Genomic DNA, 21,463 nt, shown 5'->3' on the forward strand with positions numbered 1-21,463 from the left:
TCACATAATTTTGCACATCACACATTTTGCCACCAGCAAAATGCTTTTCACTAACAGCAATTTCTAGGCTTCATAGATTTCTATAAATTTCTGATCAATAATTTAATAAATGTTGGTACAGATTTCACTGAGGCATTAACATCTCTCTATAAGCGTAGCAGTTGCCCGTGTGTCAGACGTGTTGTCTACCTGTCTGCATTTGCGCATTAAAATCAATGGAGTGCCCCAATTTTCCCCTTCCGCTGCCTGATGCCGCTCCTCCAGGAAGCCAAAGTTTGCTACACATTGTGTACAGAAATTCCTGATCTATAAGACTACTGCAGACAGCATGCAGAAAAGTTTCAATTCCTCCATAGCAACAGGTAGTGGTAAAGGGACAATCGGGGAAGAACAGTGCTAGCATGAAGTGGACGGGGTGAAATCAGAGAACAGTGCAGTTGGATCTTTCAATAATCAACCAGACCATCAGCCTATCACAACTCTTCCTCCCCACCCAGTTTAGAGGCACATTACTGTACCTCTTTCCCATCCACTTGCTTCCCGTTCATTGCCATCCATTTCCCTCTCTTCAGTTTTCCCTTGGTACTGCTCATACCTGACCCCTGCTGCTAATGGAAGAAATTCCAGCCACTGCATACTGTAGGCAGGAACACCCACCTTCATGAGAATTCCTACCTACAGTATGCACAGCAGGGGTCACTTCGATTATAGAAAGAATCTGCATTTATATGGCACATATCATGACCTCAGGACATCCCAAAGCATTTCATAGCCAGTAAATTACTTTTGAAGTGTGGTCATTGTTGTAATTTAGGGAAATGTAGCAGCCATTTTGCACACAGCAAGATCCCACAAATAGCTTCTGTTCTTGTATTTCGTGCTTCTCCCCCTAACCATCCCGAATCTCATGTGCCATAGGAGACCTGCAACTGCCCACATATGTTTCTAAATTTTCAAAGGCTGAAGTCTGAATCATTCTGAAGATAAATACCCTACAGATTCTGAAGTGTCTGAGAAAGTTGTTTATGGAAAGAAATACACTTTCATTCAAGATATTCAACAATAATTTGATTGACTTTAAAAAAACTTGATTATATCAAAGATAATGAAACAACAGATTTATCACTAGGGCAGCAGAACCATACCACTAAGAGCACTTACCTATTAAGCATTTTTCCTTTTATTAAACAAACATAAGGCTAGGTGTCATTACAGTGGTACACTCTCAATTCCCATTCATTGCAATGCAGTCAGAAGACACTTGTGATCAGCTACAGTGTCAAATACAGTACTCACTTAGCAATCAATGTGAAATATACACAGAGTAAATGGATATGCTTATTGTACATTCCGGTCTTGCACAAAAAGTCAGATTTTCATCACAAGCAGCACAACTACAATGAATTGAATCTTTAAAAGGAAAAGTAGCTTTCATAGAGTTAACAGATGTAATACAACAATCCAGTACACGAGTTCAAATTAACAGCCTACTCCTTAGATCGATGGCTGACAGAATTAACAGAATCTGAAGTTGTATTGCTATCAAGTTTTCTCAGAAAATATACCTTCCATTTCTAGTAACAAATTGAGAACATAATCAACCACTTCACCGTCTGTATTCTGAAAAATAAATACAGGCTTTTATCAAACAATTAAATTCGGAAGTCCATTAAAATGGAAGATGGCGTGAGCGGGAGGAACACAAGCACTTGTATGGAACATCTGGTTGATGAACATTCTTCTGATAGAATACTTGAAATCTATTTCATCATCAGACTGGCCTTCTGGAACTAAACACTTTCACACCATTCTGCATAGATGAACGAGCATATTTTGTCAGTAGAGTTCCAATGGTCTGCTTTTCTCCACATAATCCCCTGTTAAAATGAGAGGCTAATTAAAAAGGGTTTGTAAGTCGATTGAAATACAATGTCCAAATATATCAAATTATATTAACTGAATTTTCAATACTAAGCTTAGATTTTTCTTTAAATTTAAAAAGGGTCCATTTATCCTTCCATGGAGGGGAATAAATATGGCAAAAGCTTAAAGAAGAAACAAAGTGTAGGGGGATGGTGAAAAGTCCCCCTCCTCCATATATACTCTGAAAAAGGAACAGTTTACAAATCTACCTCCTAAGAGATATTCCTAATTTTTCAGCAGGTTTTCTGTAACCTGTGGAATTGGCAATTTGGGCCTTTCCTCACCAGTGAACTTCACTGATGGGAGTTATGATGACACCAGTGGGAATTTTGAGCATCTGTAGCCAGACTTATCCTCAATGCTAAATACCCAAAACTCTGCTGTTGTAACGGACATCAAAATGGCAGACAATCTCCTGTTCTCTCCATCAAGTATACAATCTTTGGACTCTTTCTCTGGAAGCATAGGGCTTTTTCCCTGGATAGATGATTTCCTGTGTTTAGTGATTTCATAAGGCTTACAGAGTGCACTAGCACCAATAGGCTAGACAGGAGAGAAAATACCTCAAAAGGAGTGTTCAGAATTGAGTCACCATTCTTAGCACTATTTACAGTTTCAGATATACCAAATTTTAATACAATGGAGCAATTATATTCATTTTAATACATGACCAGTGTATAATGAATGGTGATTAATATATCTTTCATCCTCTTCCTTCTCCTCAGATTGAAACGATCCAAGAGGACCCCCCTTTCTTAATCTGTTTCAATTAGTACAATTCTTAATGTGGAAAGGACAGTGAAGTCTTGTGGGTAAGAGGCTACATCAACGAATGCCTATTTCAAAGATCCACCCTCTTCCCAAGCTGCCGCTAATATCTGAATGGATAAAGAAATGTAGCATGGAAGATAGTTAACTGTTGCAGTCATCAAGTAAAAGCCTGCCTCCAGGAAGGTTTTGTGAAGAGAGTATTCCTGTTTGTCAGTCACAGAGATGAAGACACGAAACCTCTACAACATTCTTATTATCCAGACCTTTGTCAATCGCAGTAGAAAGGCCAGCTGATGCTTTGCGACTAAAGCCAAAGGGGGCAGCCACAGCTGGTTTAGAGAACTTAAAATGATACCTCTCTCAAATAATTAAGAAACAACAAACTTACATTTATATAGCACCTTTCTCATCCTCAGGACATTCCAAAGTGCTTCACAGCCAATGAATTACTTTTGAATTAAAGTCTCACAAACGGCAAATGAGATAAATAATAGGTGACAGACGTGGGTCAGTGGGATTAGTCTTGTCTCTGAATCAGAAGGTTGTGGGTTCATCCAATTCCAGAGATTTGAGCACAAAAATCTAGGCTGACACTCCAGTGCAGTCGTGAGGGTGCTCTGCACAGTCAGAAGTGCTGTCATTCGGATGAAACATTAAACTGAGGACCCGTCTGCCCTCTCAGGTGGACATAAAAGTTCCCATGGCACTATTTCGAAGAAGAGCAGGGGAGTCCTGGCCAATATTTATCCCTCGTCCATCATCACAAAAAATAGATTATCTGGCCATTATCTTATTGCTGTTTGTGGGACCTTGCTGTGCGCAAATTGGCCGCCACATTTCCTATATTACAACACTGACGACACTTCAAAGTTATTTCATTGGCAGCAAAGCGGGACGCCCTGAGGTCGTGAAAGGTGCTATGTAAATGCAAGGTCTTTCTTTTTTAAATGATCAGTTTTGGTGATGTTGGCTGAGGGATGGTCAGGACACAGGGAGACATCCGTGCTCTTTTTTGAACAGAGCCATGGGATCTTTTATATCCAACTGGCCAGGCAGACGGGGCTGCTGTCCAATGTCGCAACCGAAAGATGGCACTTCTGACAATGCAACATTCCTTCAGTATTGCACTGACGTGTCAATCTAGATTATGTGCTCAAGTCATGGGAGGGTTTGAACCCACAACCTTCTGACTCAGAGGTGAGAGTGCTACCACCTGAACCGAGCTAACCCTTACTGGTTCAGGCTTTATTACTGAATAACCACTCAACTGAAGTAGCGTGGTTCAAAGATTGTCTACCATGTCCTACACTTGAGTCTCTGATATGTTGTGGAATGTTCAAGAATTTTACTCCTTGCCAATTTTTCTCCCTTCTCCTCATGAAGCCATTGTTGTAGTACAGTTCCACAGGCCTCCTCAGTTTTCTATTCCAAAGGGCTATTAGTCACGAGTGTTAATTGTAACCAAATCATTTATATTAATTAGTGTTAATTATATTCAGATAGTGGGCATCAATTGGGGATTCTCTTGTATCCATTTATAGGAGGGAGCTTATTTAGGGGGTGCACAATGTGTCAGGGTGATCTCTGTGAATAAAGGTTTGGAAGCAACTGAAGACCAGGCTCTAATATTCTATCCTTCACCACCTGGCTATCCGACTTTTTACGAGGCGTGATAGTGAATGCTGGCAGACTGTTTGTGGGGGGATATCATTGTTGAGCCTGATCCTATCCTCACCCAAAATCATAGACATCCAGAATAGGTGACAGGATAGTGATCAGCAGTGGGAAGGTCAGCTGATTTTGCCTTCCCTAACCCATGCGCGCTACAGCCTGTTGAAATGTCACCCGAGGGATAAACTCAAGAGTCATCGGGCCGGTACGTAGGTTTTGAAAAGAAAAAGTTTGTACATAGGAGAACAAGCAATGTCATCCTTGCTTCTAGAATTGTTTACCAGGCAGCCCTTCAAACATCTTCAACAACCCCTCTTTGAAAGCTTGTAAAAGACATCAGTGCATGAAGTTGCACAATATAGGAAAACAGAGCAAGCATCATGATGACCATCCAGCTGTTTCTTGAAATAGCTGACAGGATGTGAAATATGTGAAATGGCTAGCAAACCCAGTGATCAAAACCATAATGTCAATCAATGCACTTCTCACCCAAACAATTTTCTCCTCCCTCCATGGCTTCATTCCACCCGACCTCTGCAAACTCCTCCAGCCTGACATCCCCTCCCATGCCCCCTGGTTTTTTGAGTCTGATTTTCTGTGCACCCCCCATTCCTTTACTATTTGTGGCAGAGTCTTCAATCCCCCTGGCCTTACTGTCTGGATTTCCCACCTTAAATCTCTCTACTTCTCTCCCAGTCTTTAAAACCTCCTTAAAATCTCTCTCTCTGACCAAACCTTCAGTCACCTCTCAACTCTCCCACAGAGGCTCGCCATACATTCCTTTCTCCTCAGTGAAGCATCTTGCGATGTTTTTCAATGTTAAAGGCGCTACATAAATGCAAGTGTTGATAAGGTTCAGTGATTGCTTGCATTCAATTCATTGATAAAGTGGTATATGAACATATGAAGAAAAGGTTCTGGTAAGTGCCCTTTTCTGTTTTGCTAGAAAGTTCAATTCAACCTGAAATTACAATGTTATCCCATAAATAAAATGTGTAAGTAAAATTCTCCAATAGTCACTCTTGGCCTGAGGAGGGCAGTAAGCATAGTATTTGCAATATGAACAAAACCATCATCAACCACAAGTACATCTAAGAAATAACGAGATGATCTCATGCAGTGTTGCTCACTTCCTTGGGCCTACTCAGACTCTCCTCAAACCCCTGTTTTCCAGTGTTGGACCTGCACAACCCATGCTCTAGCCTTAAGTCCGTTCAGCCCTCACTTCACACTGCTTCACGGTTCCTGGCTCATTCAGTATTCATTCTAGACTTGAGCTTGATCAACTCCCAGTCCAGATTAAGGATTGGGGGGTGGGGGGGGGTGGGTAGTGGGGGGGCAGAAAAGAGAGGTGCTCGGGATGAGGGTGGGGAGTGGGAACTTGGGCCTGAAGTCAGTGCTGGGAGGGAGGGATAAAATGAGAAGCCACGCTGGGAGGGAGCTAGTTAGGAAATGCGCAGTAGACAGGCCAAATTCCTACTATATTAGGCCTTGCATCAGAGGGTTAGAACAAGGCATCATGTTCAATTTTTTTTAAATTCAAAAAATGTTAGAGGGGGAGAACTAAAAACATTTGGGATTGGCAGGCTAAAATCCCCAAGGAAATACCTGCGGTCCCAGACAGGAGCAGCCAGAATGAGACAAAGTGTAGAGTAGCTGTAATTATTGGAAGAAAATAAATCTGTTGAGCTCCTGTCCCCACTGGTCCGTGGAAGTCACACGACCTATCAGATTACTACAGTAGTTGTAGGAGATGGGCTTGTTGGGCCTAATGACTTATTATCGTTTTTTTATGTATGTTTTTAAAATGCCATATCTCCAGAATTCAGCAAGTAACAGTGAACAGCAACAGACAATACAAACCCATGGGAATAATGTTACAAAAGTACCCACTGGATATATGGAACAATATCTTCCTGGGTCCACTTCTCCCTGATGTTAAAGAGGCTGTTGAAACGTTCGGGTGTGTTCTCCGACAGATCTTCCACCTTTAGTTGAAAAATCACTTGTGGCCTTGTATTTCTATCCACGAGAGCTACACCCTGTAGGGGAAAAAAAATTTAAAACACGCAATAAAGAACAAAATTAAAAGTTAGTGAACTATTTACTAACTTGAAAAACAGCAGTTGTTATCAAATGGATGATAAACAGCCAGTGGCAGAACACTTAGAACTTCAGCTTAGCTTCTCTGTTTAGAGTAAAACTAAATTCACACCCCCCATACAACAACTTGACCCTAGGCAGAATATAATGCTACTTTTTGTCAGCTGCCAAAAAGGCTTTCAAAAGTAGTCCCAAAGGCACTCTTCTCTTCCCTCCTCTCCTCTCCCACCCAACTGGTTCGGCAAATGCCCCACCAAGTGTGGTATTGAGCCAAACAGACCACAGGGTCCCAGATTCAACCCCTGATCTGTGCTAAGTTATCTGATCTCAGCCAGGGCAATGGTGAGCTCGACTTGCCTCAGCACTACTGGGCTAGAAAGAGGGCAGGGGAAATCAAGTCAGCTCGGGTTTCTAATCCTGGGTGAGGACAGAATTGGTCTTAACTGTGATGTGCTGTGGGGATGAATAGGCCTGCTGACTTACAGTTCCAAGTTCATACATGAAGAATGGCCATTGGGTGAAATACTAAAGGCCACTAGTACCCATGGAACCATACTCCAAGAGTTAATGTCTTCTAAATATTAGGTGAGAAATTGGGATGAAGAAAGTAAGCAGCCCAGTTAGCTTTCCCTATTCAGCCTTCCTCCTCCACTCTATGGACACGGGGCGCCTTGACTCTGCTTAGCATCACCTCACTCACAGCAGCACGTCTGAAACCAAGAACTTGGTGGAGGTCGGGAAATTGAACTTCCATTTCACCATTCTATAGTACTCAGTGTTAATTCTCCAATCTGATGAGCTGACATTTCACACAATGTCAAGAACCCTGATTTTAGAAAATTCAGCACAAACAAGACATGCTAAAAAAGGGAAGTCCAAGTGAATGCAGCACTAGACTGGGGGTCAAATGCAGGCCAATCACAGTGCAGTACTCTCCTGAACCAAGCCCTCCTGAAAGCATCAAAATGGTCTTAGCTTTTGCGCTCTCATTGGCTCAGGAAGTAGCTGAGACATATCGATCAGTAAGGTCCTCGTTCAATCACTGATCTTTGTTGAGTTAGCTGATCTCAGCAGGGCCAGTGGTGGAGGCACTGCAATTAGTTTCCATGCCCTGTGTTTGGGGGGAGGGGGAAAAAAAATCAGCCAGGGCTCAACTGTGATGCCACCCCAGCTTGAATATCCTGCCAACGCTCACAGTCTAGGTTCACACATGAAGAATGACCACTTCAGCGAGGTACTGCAGAGTGCCTTGTCCCCGTAGCACTGTATTCTAGCAAGGAGTCAATGCCTTCAGTCGAGGAAATGAAAAAATTTGGCTCAAAAAAGGGGTGAAAAAAACCTCTGCTTTTATTGGCTTGTGTTTCTATTTTTTGGATCAAAGTTACGTTTTTATGGTCTAAATATTTCACTAGGTACAGGGCTCCAAATTCCTGAATAGACTGTTACCAGAATTTTGCAGCTTTTTAAAATTCTTGTGCACTTTTGAATATCAAAATCAGCTTCAAAAAGCATCAATATATTTCCATTATGATGTTATTTTACAAAAGAAAACTATGCATGGCTTGTTTTCTGGCTATTTATCATTCACAATTAAATTAATTGAAAAATGCCAGCATTATAGAGTACATGTAGCTATTGCTGACAAATTCAAGTTCTAGTCACATCTATTCAGAGGACTCAACCCAGAACAGCAGTGGGAGCTGTTTCTCTACAGAGCAGTATGCAGGTTTTGCTGTGCCTATGCTAATCCCCATGAGCCGAGCTCATGTACTGCTTGTTAATAGTTCAAACAAGTTGTCACCAGAATTATATGTTTTTTTTTAGTAGGCAATCAGATCTCTCAAAGCGTAGCTCAGTGACAACATTTTTTATTTAAATTCTTTCTGCTGTGTGTTTCTGCTCATCTCCTGCTCTCCAATTTTCATACTGTTTGTTTTGTGCTCTTTCCATCTGTCTCTCTCACACTCACACACACACACACACACACACACTTTCTTTTGTTGTCATCTTTGTGTTTCTCGGTTTGTCTCTGATTCCTTCTTGCGTTGTCTGGGAGCTAGACTTATCCACAGGTCCATTCTTCAAAACAACGGTCCTAGTCATAGAAAGGGTAGTTTAAAACAGTCCTCTGACTGATGGATGTGCCATAAACAACCTACCCTGTATGAGGTGATGGTGTTATCAAAGAATGAGGGAGGGGGTTAGAAGTGGAGGAGTTACTGTAACTGAAAGACAGATGGCTCCAGCAAAACATCTACTGGCTCCAGAAATTCAAGGACACTTCGAAAAATAAAAGTTCCAAAAACATCAAGGATTACCAAAAGATAGTAATATCTATTACTTTCAGAATCACCATAGACAGTGATTTTAAAAATAAACCATAATTTTGTTCTGGATGGACCCCCATTCCCCAGACAGTAGCCAGTGTTTTTAGCCACTGTTGTTCAGTGCAGTACTAGCTCCAAATATATACTGGCTGAAGTACCACAGAGCATAGTGACAAATGATGCAATCACCAGGCTCCATGCAACTGATGTTGATAGAAAAGATGGGTAAATGCTCATCAGTCTCTGGAAATATTCTCTGCATGAACCAGTCTTCGTAGTCGCGCTTTGATCACAGTAGAAACTCATCTCAAACCGCAGCCTTGAACCTCAAAGCTGTTTGTAGGCGAGTGAGGCACAGGAGCAAGATTCGGCACGGCGAGGTCTGGGAACAAGAAGGAGGAGGGAGATGGGCCACATAAAGGCGAGAGCCTGGGCTCTGGGAGTAAGGAGGATACCAACCAAGAACAGGACACAGAGGGCTGAGGCTGCACATCTGCAGTGTTGTGGTGACTCATGACAGTGGTGGTGGTGTGGGGGATGCAGGGGAAAGAGAGAGAAAGCAGCTTTGTACTACAGTGAAATACGTGGGAACAAAGGCTAGGAATTCTAATGTGGAAGGCCAAGGAAGGTGGTAATAACAGCTGAGGCTAGGGCTAAAATTTAGGCTAATGGAATGGTACACAATTATGTTGCCAAATAATTAGTGATTTTTTGTTTTTAAGGAATTTGATTGCTTTTTAGTGAATGCGATTTTTTAAAACACTGAATCTTGCCTCCCCCCGCCGGCCTATTAAACACAGTCAGACACAGAACAATCAAGGTGATCACGTACTTACCAGCTGCCAATGAGATTTGGCACATACCTTCTGGCTAGAGACTGCATAAAGAAAGGCACAAACATTTAACAAAAAGCTATTGTCTGATATTGTTCTGGGCCTGGCCAGAGGAGGCACAAAGCAGGGATTAGCCATAGCCTCAGAGAAGGCAACCATGAATGAAGAATTCACTCACCGACTACTGTAGCACAGTCACTGAGTGGCACTGGCAATACCATGGGAGTCGGTTTTTTGCTCAGTCTCTACCAGAGTGCAGGTGTATAACACTGGGGGGGGGGGGGGGGGGGGGGAGTGGTGGTGGTGAGAGAGCAAAGTATCTTAAAAAGGAAAATAAACAAGGGAGAGGCAGTTGACTTGTCCAGTATTGATACAGCGCAGCAGAGAAAAAACACCACTAGTCCTTAAAGCATTAAACAGTTGTTCGCCAACGATTTGAGGAATTTTTACCTTGAGTTGATCCAGCCTTGTTGACATGCCCTCAGGTACACTCTGCTGCCAAACCTCCTCAAACTCAGACAGATTGAATTTTACAGCATTCTGTAACAGCATCAGTGCACTGGATTTGCAGACATCATCCTCATTTAGGGCATAAAAAACTTCTCCTGCTGAAAACCAAGTTTAACACTTTGGTAAGTCATTAACACATGTTCCAACAGAGTCCACAACCACATACAGAATGGACACACAATCATGGCTTTCCACAGAATGTTATGGTTTAATTTACAGAACAGGTTGGTATTTGAATCGAAACAAATGTCAACTTCACACCTTGAAATTGGCCCAGACCAAGTGCAGAAGTGGGCACCCAGACTCTCAAAGATCAGGACAGAGGAGGGGGATGGGCATTTGGCCCATCTAGCTAATCCTTCCATAGAAACACACAATTCCCATCACAGCATCTAACCGCTTTCAAAATGACTCCAGAGTACTTGTCGACACTACCCTGTCTGGAACACTATTCCGGGTATTGACTCTAATTATGATTTTTGTTTTAAAATATGGCAGCCATTCCCTCAGTTACCCACCCCCTCCCTCAAAGCTAGTTTAGCCTCCCATGAAATGTTCCCCGTCCCCACCTTAACCACTGAAGAAAACAGATTGTAGAAAATATCAACCAAAAATACAGTAACCAGGAAAATGCTCAGCAGAATGGGAAATGGGAGGGGGGGGGGGGGGCGGCGCAGAGATGGAGATTGGGGACTCGGGGTTGGGGGTGATGGAGACTGGGGAATGGGGTCTCAGGGGGGAGATGGAGACTTGGGAATGGGGCTCAGGGGAGACTGAGGGCCATGGAGATTGGGGCTTGAGTGGGGAACAGAGAGGGAGAATGGGGAATGGGTTAGACATGGGGATCAATATTTTCTGCAGAGTTGGGAGCAGCAGCAGCAACGTGGTGAGTGGGAGCGGCGCTGAGTGAGGAACAGCCAGTAAAGGGGTGAGTGAAACGTGGGGACCTTACTGTGGGTAAATAGGCCCTTTGTGCAATCTTTCAGGTCATTGTGTGCCGGCCGGTTTTGACATGTGAAGTCCAAGAACAGATCAGTTCAGAGTTGTCAACCTTCACACAGAACCTGAGTCCAAACCAGAGTCCAAGGAGAGAGGGAGAGAGATGGAGCCTATTAAAAGTGGCATCAACTGGGAACTGACCAGACCTTGTGCAGTGCAGGAGATTTCTGGCTATGGTTTCAGGGTGAATGTCGGGGGGAGGGGGAGTGGTGGATTATAGGATTACTACCACTTAGGTAGGATATTGGGTGTTACAATAACTAACTGGTAGTAATAGATGTATTATTGTTGGTTATGAGGGAAATCTGAGTGTTACCAGTATTACTATCAGTTATCGGTGCAATTTCAGTGAGTTACAGTTAATCACAGGTGGAATCAAAGTTTCTCCCATCTCTAGTTCCTCCCTGCAAATCACTCCCTTGCCCTCAGTTTCCTCTCTTCGCCTCCTGTTTCTTGGAACTTCTCGGACAACAGCCGCTGGCACGAAACCACAAGCAAAAATACTCAACTACAGGGGACCCAACCTTTATAAGGTAAATGTAGTAAAATTTGCAGATGTCACATAATCAGAACATCACGTGACCAAACCTCCAAGAATGCCTCCAAACAGAGTTGGCAACCTTACCACTATCCAAGAACAAACTTTATTCCAAATGACTAAGGAAAGACAACAAATCTGTGACATGTTCAGTGAATTTGGATGACTTTATAAATCACATGTATTTATTCATATTCATTCAAATCCCTCCAGGAAAGATTACGCTGTGTGAGCAAGATAAACGAGACCGGAAGAACTCAAAGGAATGTTATTTTTATCTAGTGTTGTCCAGCTTTGTCACTATTTAAGGCCAGAAAAGTAAATGGGGTAACCAGCTAACAAATAGGCCTGGATTTTCACTATTAAAATTTTCACATTGCAAGTCTTTGACATATGTCTGTTTAAGGTGATTGACATCTAAAAGGTGAATCCTTGTAACAATAAGTCATCTTGATTGGGCAGACATCAAAATAGATGGGAAAAGGAGTCTTACTTTGTAAAATTAAATATTAAAAAAATCGTGGTTTTTGATATCTAAACCAGAAGGTTGAGAAGGAAAAGGAAAGTCTGGAGATGTTTGGAGACATCTGGGAAGCGTTTAGAATAGCTTACAATACAAGTCTTCTCAGTCAAGAAAGTGTTCAGAATGAGATTTCAAGGATTTAAGAAGTTTAGTCAGACGCAAGCAAGCAATTTAAGCCTATTACGTCTCACAGTCCAAACCTCTGAGAATAGAAGAACAGAGGTTAATACAGTTCCAGGTGTACCTACAGGGTAAAGTGCAAGGTTACATGTACCAGAACAGAAAGACAGCAAGAGTGATTTCGCAAGTGTCCTCTGAGGAGAATGCAAGTTACCACAGAGACGCAGACCACCCAACTTTATCTACTGATATGGAAAGATGAGGTTGTATGATTTCCAAGAATAATAGTCAAACCCAAGCGCTCATCAGCTATACTCAAACAGACTTTAAACTTGCTGCCTAAACTGTAACCTGCTAGCTATGTAACTTGTAATCTTGCAGATTTACATTGTCTTGTACAATGAATGTAACCCTGTGTTGTAAGAAATAGAGTGCAGATGGTGTTGAACTGTTGTGGCACATTGAAACCATGTTGGAACCTGTAAAGATTGAACTCTGGCAATTAATAATTACTCAAGTATTTCATGTGCTCAATGCTTAATTTTACAGTGAGATTAATTATGTTATAGGTTTGTTAATAAATTGATATTGGTTCACGCTTATCGGTGTCTGATTTTGTTTTCGATGACTGGCAAGGAAGAGATTAAGCTAAATTATTCGACGGTATGCAGCATTCCATCTGGAATTGGATTGGGTAACTTAACACAATTTGAACTAGACAATTCAAACAAACTACACTTTAGGCAACAAATAAATCCTCAACGTGGAAAGTAAATTTCCAACCCTAAAGTCTGGTCTGAAGTTGAAGGAAAGAGGATAAGGACAAATTCACGAGAGGTGGGGATACTGCAGTATACAATCGGGGTGAGTAGTGGCCCTGGGACTCCTCAACCTGGACTCCGGACCCAATGAATTCTCATGGCTTCAGGGATAAACATGGGCACAGCCATCTCCTGCTGATTACCGCCCTCCCTCAGCTGATGAATCAGTGCTCTTCCATGTTGAACAACACTTGGAGGAAGCACCGGGGGCAACAAGGACACAAAATATACTTTGGACAAGGGACTTCAGTGTCCATCACCAAGAGTGGCACGTAGTACCACCACTGGCCAAGCCCTGAAGGACATTGCTGTCAGACTGGGCATGCGGCACATGGTGAGAGAACCAAGAGGGGATAACCTACTTGATCCCGTCCTCAAAAATCTACCTGTCGCAGATGCACGCGTCCACGATAACATTGGTAGGTGTGACCACCGCAGTCCTCGTGGAGACCAAGTCCTGTCTTCACACTGATGACACTCTCCATGTGTGGCTGAGCACCTTAGGAAGGATATATTGGCTTTGGAGGAAATGCAGCACAGCTTTACGAGAATGATACCTGGGCCCCAATATTAGCAGGGAGGCAGGATGCCAGCATGGGGGCGATTGGGGGCATGGCAAACCCGCATGAACTAAACTTAACGTTTCCAACGCAATCGCACGTTGATTGATAGTGGTTAACGTCCTCTCCGGGTTTCGCGCCCGGCAGCTAGCCTGATTGACAGGTTGGCTGCTGTCAGCAGCTGCAACGCGAGGGGGGTGGGGGCGAGAAAGAGAGAGGGCCAGACGTCATCTGCCGTTGGAACGGAAGACTTGGGGGCGGGGGGGGGGTGGTGGTGGTGGAAGATCTGGTTCCGGTGCTAAACTGAAAGACCGGGGTGGGTGGAGATCAGGAGGGTGAAGAGGGGGACATCGGAGCAGGTTTCAAAAGTAGGTGCATTTAGTGTTTTCATTTCCTTGCATGGTTTTTTTATTTAATTTATTTAGTTTCTTTTTCCCTGATCCAGCCCTTCAGGCCTGGTTTCACCAGGCATGAATCAAAAGCGGGGGGCAAGCCGTCCAGGTAAGTTAAAAATCTTTATAATCCCTTCATCTGTCACAGATAAAGCGCCTTAAGTATCTCAATGAGGTACATTTGGCTCTTTAACTGTCATCCCGCCGGCTTTAATTGCCGGTGGGACTTCCGGTGTCGGGTCGCCCGCGCGCACACAGGTGGGTCCCTGGGAAACGCGGAAGTCGGCAGGTTGGAGCCTGCTTCCAAAACCGAGCGGGATTAGCGGAATTTTCGCAATTTTCGGAGGCCCCCCCCCCCAGCATTTGCCTCCTAAAATCAACCCCCTGGACACCAAAGGTTAAATTACGAGGAGAGATTACACAAACTAGGGTTGTATTCCCTGCAATTTAGAAGATTAGGGGGGTGATTTGATTGAAATTTTCAAGATATTAAAAGGGAACTGATAGGGTAGATAGAGAAACTATTTCTGCTGGTTGGGGAGTCTAGGACTAGGGGACGTAGCCTAAAAATTAGAGCCAGGATTTTCATGAGTGAAGTTAGGAAACACTTCTACACGCAAAGGGTGGTAGAAGTTTGGAACTCTCTTCCGCAAACGGCAGTTGATGCGAGCTCTATTGTTAATTTTAAATCTAAGATTGATAGATTTTTGTTAACCAAAGGTATTAAGGGATAGGGGACTAATGCTGAAATATGAAGTTAGGTCACAGAGCAGCCATGATCTCACTGAATGGCGGAACAGGCTCGAGGGGTGAAATGGCCTACTCCTGTTCCTATGTGTGGCACTACCACTGTGCTAAGTAGCATAGATTAAGAAAAGATCCAGAAGCTCAAAACTGGGCATCCATGAGGCGCTGTGAGCCATCAGCAGCAGGAGAATTGTATTCCAGCACTATCATAAACTCATGGCCCGGCATATCCCTCACTCCTCCATTATTATCGAGCCAAATGGCCAATCATGGTTCAATGAGGAATGTAGAAGAGCAAGTAGTGAGTAGCACCAGTTGTACCTGAATATGAGGTGCCAACCTGGTGAAGTTACAACACAGGACGAAATGCATGATAAACAGCAAAAGCAGCATGCTATAGATAGAGCCAAATTATCCTACAACCAATGGATCAGGTCAAAACTCCAATAGCTTGCCACATTGAGCCATGAATGGTGGTGGACAAATAAGCAACTAACGGGAGGAGGAGGAACATCCCCATCCTAAATAAAGACACAGTCCAGTACAAGAGTGCAAAAGACAAGGCTGAAGCGTTTGCAACTATCTTCAGCCAGAAGTGCTGAGTGGTTAATTCTTCTCAACCGCCGACAGAGTTCACCACCATCACAGATGCAAGTGTTCAACAAATTCGATTCACTCCACGTGATATCAAGAAATGACCGAATGCACTGGACACAGCAAAGGCTATGGGTCCCAGCAGAATCCCAGCTGTAATACTGAAGACCTCTGCTTCAGAACTCGCTGCGCTCCTGGTTAAGATGTCCCAGTACACCTACAACACTGGCATCTACCCAACAATGTGGAAAATTGTCCAGGTCCAGGTATGCCCTGTCCCAAAAAAAACAGGACAAATCTAATCTGGCCAATTACCACCCCATCAGCCTACTCCAAATCATCAGCAAAGTGACACAAGGGCAGCAGACGCATGGGGACACCATCACCTCCAAGTCCCAGACCATCCTGACTTGGATGTATAATCACGGTTCCTTCATTGTCGGTGGGTCAAAATCCTAAATCTCCCGACTCAACAGCATTGTGGGAGCACCTTCACCACACAGACTGCAGTGGTTAAAGAAGGCGGCCCACCACCACCTACTCAAGGGCAATGTATGCCAGCCTTGTCAGCGACACCCACATCCAGAGAATTGGTAAATTTCTGTACATTAAAAATGCTATATAAATGCAAGTTGTGTTATGTGTAACAATTATACAGCTTTTTAACGAACTAGGACGAGTCACTGGTTTCAGAAGTAGAGAGGCAAGAGGAAAAACAAATGAGAGCGAGATTTGGAAGAAGAAAAGATATATACTGGTTTAATAGGAAGGTTTTGGGCTTGATTACTAGTCTGTGATGTTACCCAAGCTCAGCCTAGAAGGCTATGCAGGAACTACAATTGGCCTCAGTGCCCCAGGTTTGGGGGGTGCAGTGGATTGATAGCGGATTCATTGGCCAGCAATCCCATTCCTGCTTCCAATCTAGCAAATCCCGCTGAAAGTGTGCATGCATATATGAAGGTAAAATAACAAAAGGATTGATTTCATCTGCGATGGTGCTCATAATTAAATAGTCTACGAACAATACCTTGTCAGGTTCACATATGAAGATGGGCATTTGCGCAAGACACCAGTGATTGTGGAAATGTACGACAGAATGGGTTACTACCTTCAGAAGAGGAAGGGAAAGAGGAAAAAATTGGAAATAAAAGTAAGATTGGAGTTGGTGAGGGATGGGAAAATAAATTATGTTTTACTTGAAAAAAAATGTAAATACCATTATGTAAACCAATCATGTAATAAACCTCTCTAAATGTCCATCCGTTGTCACCAAATAGGAAAAAGGAGGAAGTGACACTGGGAGGAAGCCATATAATTGCCAATGAGCGGGGGGAGGAATTAGAGAAAGAGTTCCCCTCCAATTGATCTGTGAAGTCAGCCGATAGGAGGCAAAGGGGGAAGGTTGCCTACCTGCCTTCTTGGTCACATGAAATATAATGGCCTGGGAGAGAATGATGAGAAAGAGAAAGAAATTCATATTCTCTCTCAAAACAAAACGGAAAGAATTACCTAGTTTCAGGTCCCAGAAACCGACGATTCACTCAACCACAGACCCAACACATCATTCTATTTTAGATCCTAATGATTACACAAGTTCCTTTATTTTTGACATGGTAACATTCAAGATTTTCCATACTCTGAGTCACAACTATTTTAGAAAAAATAAAAACCATCACTAATATCTGCTGAACAAGCAGCAAGCCAAAGTACAGAACGTACAATGGAAAAGCGAACAAGTTCAGGCTGTGGGGGGGCGGAAAAGAGAGCAAGCGTGAGAAGTGAGAAGGCGGGGCAGAGAGACAACAACAAACGGGGGCAGAAAAATTAGATAAAAGAGGAAAAAAGGAGAGAGAAAAAAAAGAGAATGAGAGAGAGAGAGAGAGAACACGAACGTGCGCGCGTGCAACAGAGGAAGAGAAAAATCATGCATATGCCTTTGGGCAGAAATTCCTAACCCTACTTTATTACTAAAACTTGTTGCAGGCAGGTATTTGGGAGGCATTGCTTCAGCACACTTCTCTTTCTCCTCTGGAACACTTGGCTGAATCCACCCCAGAATGATGGGATGAAATTTGCATTGGTAAAGGACTTGATGAAATGGGTCTGCAGAACCAGAATCCTGTTCTTGATGAACACAAAACTGACAATACCCTGCGATTGATTGGCAATCTCATTCAAAGCGGACATGAGGGGGCTAGTGTAGAAAATAAGTATGAAACGAATGAAGTCGGAGATGTTCTTTGAAAACTGGGATTAAGGCAATTGTTGGAATGGGATAAGAAAGCTTTACCTTGCAGCCAGGTCATGCTATACCCGAGTTAGGAGTGTTCGATGATGCAAAATGTGCTCCATTTCGCAACACTAACATGAACAACATCAAGAAATAAATGTTTACAATAATTCTTTTCTTTAAAAAAACTGTTCTAAACAGCCTGGCAACTTATTTTGATTTGCAGTGATTTAACACAGATTAATGTCTAACTTCCCAAATATTGGGTCCCAAACTTCATCTTTAGTGTCAGGTAGAAGAAACATGCTTTGTTACCAAGAAGGAAAGTCAGAGAAGGAAATATTAGAATACCAAGACTTTCTCAAGCACTTCCTCGTGGACAGTTGTGCAGCAGTATTGATGCAGCCCAGAAAGCATGTCACACGCCTGCTCTCCAAGAACAATTATGAAATTATACATTCAATTATCTGTCTGTTACTTTCTTCATTTGAAGATGTTACTTTAAGTAGCCTGTTCTCTGTTGTTGGAAAGATACTTAAACCCAATTTGTAGAATCATAGAAGGTTACAGCATGGAAGGAGGCCATTCGGCCCATTAAGTCCACTCCAGCTCTATGCAAGAGCAATCCAGCTAGTCCCACTCGCCCGTCCTTTCCCCAAAGCCCTGCAAATTTTTTCCTTTCAAGTACTTATCCAGTTCCGTTTTGAAGACCATGATTGAATCTGCCTTCACCACCCCCTCGGGCACTGCATTCCAGATCCTAATCACTCACTGTGTTAAAATGCTTTTCCTCATGTCACCTTTGGTTCTTTTGCCAATCACCTTAAATCTATGTCCTCCAGTTCTTGACCCTTCCACCAATGGGAACAGTTTCTCTATCTACACTGACTAGACTCATCATGATTTTGAATGCCTCTATCAAATCTCCTCGCAACCATCTCTGTTCCAAGGAGAACAACCCCAGCTTCTCCAGTTCATCCACGTAACTGAAGTCCCTCATCCCTGGAATCATTCTAGTAAATCTTTTCTGCACCCTCTCTAAAGCCTTCACATCTTTTCTAAAGTGCAGTGCCCAGAACTGGACACAATACTCAAGTTGTGGCCAAACCAGTGATTTATAAAAGGTATTTCATGATTTCCATACTTTTGTACTCTATGGGGTCGATTTTGCAATGGTGGTAGGTTGGCAGCAGTGGGGGGGGGGGGGGCACGGTGAAGGTACACGTGGCAAACCTGCATGGACCAAACTTACCGTTTCCGACGCGATCGCATGTTGATTGCTGGGTTTCGGGCCCTGTCAATCAGGCTGGCTGCCGTCAGGAGCTGCAGCGTGAGGCGGGGGGTGGGGGGTGGGGGTGGGTGGTGTGGCGGCGGAGACAGAGAGAGAGCGAGACATCATCCAGCTCTGGAAAGGAAGATTGGGGAGAGGTGGGGGGGTGCAGGACACATCGGAGAGGATGCAAAGGTAGGTTCATTTTGTGTTTTAACTTCCTTCTATGGTGTTTTATGTAATTTATTTAGTTTCTTTTTCCCTGATCCGGCCCTTCAGAAGCATTGGGCAAGCCGCCCAGATACGTTAAAAATAGTTACAATTACTTCATCTCTCACAGGTAAAGTGCCTTAAGTACCTCAATGAGGTACATTTGGCTCTTTAACTGTCATCCCGCCGGCTTGAATTGCCAGCGGGACTTCCGTTTTTGGGTCTCCCGCGCGCACACAGTTGGGTCCCTGGGAAACTCGGAAGTCGGCGGGTTGGAGTCGGCTTCCGAACCTGAACGGGATTTTCGGAGCCACCCCGCCCCCAAAATTGCTCCCTAAAATTGAGCCCTGTGCCTCGATTTATAAAGCCTAGGATCCCGTATGCTTTTTTAACCGCTTTCTCGACCTGCCCTGCCACCTTCAACGATTTGTGCACATATACCCCCAGATCTCTCTGTTTCTATACCCCTTTCAGTTGTGCCCTCTATTTAATATTGCCTCTCCTCATTCTTCCTGCTGAAAAGTATCACTTCACACTTTTCTGTGTTAAATTTCATCTGCCACATGTCTGCCCATGCCACCAGCCTGTCTATGTCCTCTTCATGTCTATCACTATCCTTCTCACTGTTTACTATCCCTCCAAGTTTTGTGTCGTCTGCAAATTTTGAAATTGTGCCCTGAACACCCAAGTCCAAGTCATTAATATATCAAGAAAAGCAGTGGTCCCAGCACCGATCCCTGGAGAACACCACTGCACACTTTCTTCCAGTCCGATAAACAACCGTTCACCACTACTCTCTGTTTCCTGTCTCATTGCCAATTCTGTATCCATGTTGCTACTGCCCCCTTTATTCCATGGGCCGCAATCTTGATAATAAGCCTATCATGAGGCACTTTATCAAACGCCTTTTGAAAGTCCATATACACCACATCAACTGCATTGCCCTCATCGACCCTCTCTGTTACCTCATCAAAAAACTCAATTAAGTTGGTTAAACACGATTTGCCTTCAACAAATCTGTGCTAGCTTTCCCGAATCAATCCACACTCATCCAAGTGACTGTTAATTCTGTCTCGGATTATCGTTTCTAAAAGTTTCCCCACCACTGAGGTTAAACTGACTGGCCTATAGTTGCTGGGTTTATCCTTACACCCTTTTTTGAACAAGGGTGTAACATTTGCAATGCTCCAGTCCTCTGGCACCACCCCCGTATCTACGGACATTTGGAAGATTATGGCAAGTACCTCCGCAATTTCCACCCTTACTTCCCTCAGCAATTTAGGATGCATCCCATCTCGACCGGGTGACTTATCTACTTTAAGTACAGCCAGCCTTTCAAGTACCTCTTCATCAATTTTTAGCCCATCCAGTATCTCAACTATATCTTCCTTTACTGAGATGGTGGCAGCATCTTCTTCCTTGGTAAAGACAGATGTAAAGTACTCATTTAGTACCTCGGCCATCCCCTCTGCCTCCATGAGTAGATCTCCTTTACAGTCCCTAATCGGCCCCACCCATCCTCTGACTACCGGTTTACTGTTTACATGCCTGTAGAAGACTTTTGGATTCCCTTTTATGCCGACTGCCAGTCTAATGTCCTACTTTCTCTTTGCCCCTCATTTACTTTTTCACTTCCCCTCTGAACTTTCTATATTCTGCCTGGTTCTCACTTGTGTTATCAACCTGACATCTGTCATACGCCACTTTTTTCCGTTTCATCTTACTCACTATCTCTTTTGTCATCCAGGAAGCTCTGGCTTTAGTTATGCTACCTTTCTGCCTGGACTGTACCCGAACCATCTCCTCTTTAAAGGCCACCCACTGTTAAATTACAGTTTTGCCTGCCAATCTTTGACTCCAATTTACCCGGGCCAGATCTGTTCTCATCCCATTGAAATTGGCCGTCCTCCAATTGAGTATTTTTACTTTGGAGTGGTCCATATCATTTTCCATAGCTATTCTAAACCTTATGATACTATGATCACTGCCCTAAATGCTCCCCCACTGACACTTGTTCCACTTGGCCCATCTCATTCCCTAGAACCAAGTCCAGCAATGCCTCCTTCCTCGTTAACCCAGAAATATACTGGTTAAGAAAGTAATCCTGAACACGTCAAAAATTCCTCCCCCTCTTTGCCCCTTATATTATTATTGTTATCCCAGTCGATATTAGGATAGTTGAAGTCCCCAGTTATCACTGCTCTAGATCTTTTGCACTCTGTAATTTGCTCCTCTATATCCTTCCCACTCTTGGACAATTGGGGAGGGTTGGAGGGTTTTGGATCCATTGATATTAGCTCACATGGTTCCTGGTCCTGAGG

The 21,463-nt window shown here is 43.5% G+C and overlaps 1 protein-coding gene across 2 annotated transcripts in view; it reads right to left on the reverse strand.

The window, feature by feature from the left end:
- Nucleotides 1-1,157: 1,157 nt before the first annotated feature.
- Nucleotides 1,158-21,463, reverse strand: part of dscc1 (DNA replication and sister chromatid cohesion 1) — a 42,754-nt gene continuing 22,448 nt past the window's right edge. Inside the window, exons 7-9 of one of the 2 annotated variants that reach the window (XM_067976318.1) lie at nt 10,079-10,233; nt 6,259-6,407; nt 1,158-1,877 (exon numbers count right to left, since the gene is read on the reverse strand). In XM_067976318.1, the coding sequence (XP_067832419.1) occupies nt 1,772-1,877; nt 6,259-6,407; nt 10,079-10,233 (410 nt within the window). In that variant the 3' untranslated portion in view covers nt 1,158-1,771. Of the gene's footprint in view, nt 1,878-6,258; nt 6,408-10,078; nt 10,237-21,463 lie in introns of both variants that reach the window. The other variant, XM_067976311.1, reaches the window with a different exon arrangement.

This window comes from Heptranchias perlo, chromosome 3 (genome assembly GCF_035084215.1).
Source record: "Heptranchias perlo isolate sHepPer1 chromosome 3, sHepPer1.hap1, whole genome shotgun sequence".
NCBI lineage: Eukaryota > Metazoa > Chordata > Chondrichthyes > Hexanchiformes > Hexanchidae > Heptranchias > Heptranchias perlo.